General features: G+C 50.9%; 1 protein-coding gene across 1 annotated transcript; it reads left to right on the top strand.

The window, feature by feature from the left end:
* Positions 1-345: 345 nt before the first annotated feature.
* Positions 346-4,086, top strand: TP53TG5 (TP53 target 5). Its single transcript, XM_030825416.1, has 4 exons — positions 346-420; positions 617-747; positions 2,407-2,920; positions 3,955-4,086. Exons 1-4 carry the CDS (start codon positions 346-348, stop codon positions 4,057-4,059), a joined length of 825 nt encoding a protein of 274 aa, XP_030681276.1. The 3' UTR covers positions 4,060-4,086.
* Positions 4,087-4,367: the final 281 nt, after the last annotated feature.

The following is a 4,367-nucleotide window of genomic DNA, read 5'->3' on the forward strand; positions in this document are numbered from 1 at the left end:
TTCAGGAGGATTCCTCCAGTGCCTCACTCTGTCGCCCAGGCTGGAGTGCAGTGGCGAGATCTCAGCTGACTGCAGCCTTCACCTCCCGGGTTCGTGATTCTCCTGCCTCACCCTCTTGAGTAGCTGGGACTACAGGCGCGTGCCACCACACCTGGCTAATTTTTGTATTTTTTTTTTTTTTTTGGTAGAGTCAGGGTTTCACCATGTTGGCCAGGCATCTCAAACTCCTGACTTCAAATGAGCCACCCACCTTGGCCTCCCAAAGTGCTGGGATTACAGACATGAGGCACCACACCTGGCTGATTCCTCTGGGTTTATGTCTGTCTCTTATCCTCTGTCCCTCAGATGCAAGACGAGAAACTGCAGGACGAGAGAGAGCAGCCTGTGAGCAAAGTAATTGAGCGGAACCGTCTGAGAATGGTGAGACGCCCTGTTTTGGCCCCAGCTTGGGGAAGCTCATATATTCATGTAGTGCTGCCCCTGGTTGCCAGGCTGAGTGGCCCAGGCGAGCCAGCAGGCCGGCCCTTGGCTGAGCGGAGCCAGAGGCAGGCAGGGGAGAGGGAGGCTGTCCAGGAAAGCTGAAGCTTTTATTTACCTGGTTTCTTGACCCTGGCAGGTGTTAAAAAACTTGTCGCTCTTGAAGCTACTCAAGAGCTCGAACCGCCGGATCCAAGAACTGCATAAGCTGGCCAAAAGGTGTTGGCATTCACTGCTCAGTGTTCCAAAGATTCTCCGCATCTCCTCTGGGTAAGCTGGGGCCTGGCCCCCATAATGGACCCAAATGCTGTCTTTCTGGGAACAGGCATTGTGCTAAGGAATTTAGAGAACAAGTCTAATTTTCACAAAGCCTCTGTGAGAGAGGTATTTATTAACTCTATTTTATTGCTGGAGAGCTGAGGCTGAAGAGGTGAAGTGACTTGTCTCATTCAGTTAATTCAACTGATAAGTGGCAGAACTAGGATTTGAAGCCATTCCTGTCTGATATCAGAGCTGTGGCCAAAACAATGGTTGTAATCATCCAGTTGTGGCGCTCACTTCACCCTGGGGCACTGAGACAGACAGGTCACTCCTCCTCCTCCTCCCCTGCAAGTCAATATAACCCAGAGAGTCACCTGCAGACTGACCCCTGAAATCTGAAGATTAATCTTGCTGAGGCTCAGTTTCTCTATTAATTTATTTTTATTTATTTATTTTTTTACCATGCCTCCGAGACAAGTTCAAACCGTTTCCTCATAAGTCACATGAGAGTATTAAGAAAGCTAACATTGATTGGTGCCTGCTAAGTGCCATCCTACAGTGTTAAGCACTTAAGAATTTTCCCATTTAGTTTATTCTTCACAACAATCCTGTTAGGTAGACAGAATTATCCTAGTTTTACAGATAAGGAAGCTAAGGCTCTGAGAGGTTAAATATCTTGCCCAAATCACACAGGTAGTAAGAGGTAGAAGCAGAATCTGAGCCCGTTTGTCTGAATCCAACAACTGTGCTCTGTAAGCCACTCTGCTTCACTGCCTTCTACTTTACAGAAATAGTAAGGATCCCAAGTTGTAAGGGTCCCGAGTCTGGCATAGAGCGAGGACTCAATCAGCAGGAGCCATTATTATCATCACAGTATTGCCATTATCTGCAGCCCAAGGCCTCATCTCTCTCCACGCCCTTGGCTAGGATGGTGTTGCCACTGGTGGTTTGCAGGGGGCCCAGTCTGTTACAGACACCCTTTGGGAAAGTCTCAGCATTTAATATTTCTGTCAAGGCCACCTTTCTGGGCTCCTCTTTCTGATTTGGCCTCTAGTTGCAGGCACTCAGGAAACATAGAGCTAGAAGGATCAGGATCATCTAGCCCCATCATTTTCCAACTTAAAAAACATTTTTTTGTATGGAGACAGAGTCTCACCATGTTGCCCAGGCTGGTCTTGAACAGTTTTCCAACTTTATTAAAGCAGTGAAACATCTGTTCAAATATCTATTTCCAAGCCCCACTTGTGTTGTTATGAGCTGGGGGGAGGCATCCTGCCCCCAATGGGTCAGGGGAGGTGACATTGAGACACCTCCTCAGAACCCTAAGGTTTCTTGGAGCACAATTTAGAAAAACTGCTGGACTGTTCACCCTCCCAGCTGAAGTCCAGAGGACAGAACCCTAATCTAGTGGCAGATGATGTAGGCAATATCCATTCTTAGGGGCCTTAACTACTACTCATGGCTCTCACCTTCCCAATCTCTCACATCCCTCTGCCAGTGCTCATCACACCCCCTCACACCAGCACAAGGCCTCTGGGCAGTAGAGAAGTTTCTTTGCAGGACTCTCTAGCTTTCTTAACAGGCTCCCCTGAGTTGGCTACATAGCAACTGTCTCGGGAACCAGGGCCTCGGTCCTGCTGTGCTGACTGCCTTTCCTCTTCCTGCCAGGGAAAACAGTGCCTGCAATAAAGCAAAACAAAATAATGAAGAGTTCCAGGAGATCGGATGCTCTGAGAAGGAACTCAAGTCCAAGAAATTAGAGTCCACAGGGGACCCTAAGAAAAAAGAGTACAAGGAGGGGAAGCCCCAGGTGCAGTCAGGGATGAGGAACAAGGCGAAAACGTCATCGGCGGCAATGCCACGGAAAGAAAAGCATATACAGCCTGAGGTTCCAAGGACATCAAGGGATGATAGCTTGAACCCTGGAGCCCAGGGAAGGCAACCACTCACCGATGGCCCCCGAGTCACCTTCATTAAGCACTACCACAATAGAACTCCCATGGGGCACATGAAGCAGCTGGATGCAGCCTACCAGTGGATCTGGTTTGAGGGGCTGCCCACACGAATCCACCTCCCGGCGCCCAGGGTGATGTGCAGATCCTCTGCCCTGCGTTGGGTCAAGCGCCGCTGCACCCGCTTCTGCTCCGCATCACTTGAAATGCCTATGTGGCATCCATACAAGGTGGGTGTGACAACAACACAGCCAGGCTAGGTGAGATGCAAGCCCCAAGCCAGGCCCAGAGCTGGGCCCCAGAGTCAGGGCTCAGGATCTGGAGTCTTGAGTGGTGTGTGGCTGGCAGTGCTGGGAGGCTCCGCCTTCATGTCCAGAGAGGGGGAAGCCTTAGACCAACATCATACAGCAGGGTAGTGACTAGGTTGAGGCCTCTCAGGATACAGCTAGGAGATGTGTGGAAGGAGGGGCACTGAAGTGAGCCATCTCACTGCCTGATGGCCTTAGCAGAGGTGGAAACTGCTGTGGCTCTGAATCTCACAGTCAGAGGCCTACATAAGTGGGTTTAAGGATTTCCAAATGTGGGAGGGGGGAGATGGTCAAGCAAGGCTTTGCTGCATCCCATTCCCTCTTAGATCAATTCAACTCTCCATTTATGTTTGATTTATTCATGCCTCAAATAAGATTTACTCTGAACAGGCTAGGCATGGTGGCTCATGCCTGTAATCCCAGCACCTTGGGAGGTCGAGGCAGGAAGACTGCTTGAGACCAGGAGTTCAAGACCATCCTGGGCAACATAATGAGACACTGTCTCTACAAAAAATTTAAAAATTAGCCAGATGTGGTGGCTTGCGCTTGTAGTGTCAGCTACTCAGGAGGCTGAGGTTGGAGGATCGCTTAAGCCCAGGAGTCGAGGCTGCAGTGAGCTGTGACTTCGTCACTGCACTCCAGCCTGGGCAAGAGAGCAAGACCCTGTCTTAAAAAAAAGAAAGGAAAAAAAGAGATTTACTCTGAGCAGAAAGTTCCTTAGCACAAAAAGAGGAAAATACAGCAGCCCTTTCGTGGGAGAATGAAAGTCCCATGAAAGGAAGGGGGTGAGTGCCCACCGGGTCTAGCTTACAGGGAGGCTTTTCCTTTTTAGCAAAGCCATTTCCAACCTACCACAGACAGACACCACAGCACCCTTGTCCCTGCGCCCGCTCCCCAAACGACCAGCGCCCCCTGGGGACAGTCTTAGCGCCTAACACCGAAGTTTCTGCTGGCAGGTTGATGTGACCTGGACGGGAGCCAGAGGTGCGAGCAGAGGGTGGAGATCGCGCAATCAGCTGAAGGGGAGGGATGGGTGGCGAAATTCACGAGTCTACAAATAAGATCTTCCATATGGCACCTAAGACGAATACTGCTTACTCTGCCTGTTTGTCTGGGGCTGGGAAGGATGAAGGAGAGGCCTTCGGCAGAGGGAGCCTGTGTCGCGACTTCAGGCTTCCCCCACCCTCACCCCGAGGCCCCTAAGGTCAGTCTAGAACCAAAGAAGCCAGCGAGCAGCACCCCTCCCCCACCTCCGCGAGCTGGTCTCCTGAGTGGCGCACTCTATGAAGTCAGGGTGCTCGTGTGCTTTCTGGATGCAAGGTGCCTCACAATCGCCCCGCGAGCTTGCAAGAGGAAACCGCGGCGCGGA

Source organism: Nomascus leucogenys, chromosome 13 (assembly GCF_006542625.1).
Source record: "Nomascus leucogenys isolate Asia chromosome 13, Asia_NLE_v1, whole genome shotgun sequence".
Classification (NCBI taxonomy): Eukaryota; Metazoa; Chordata; class Mammalia; order Primates; family Hylobatidae; genus Nomascus; species Nomascus leucogenys.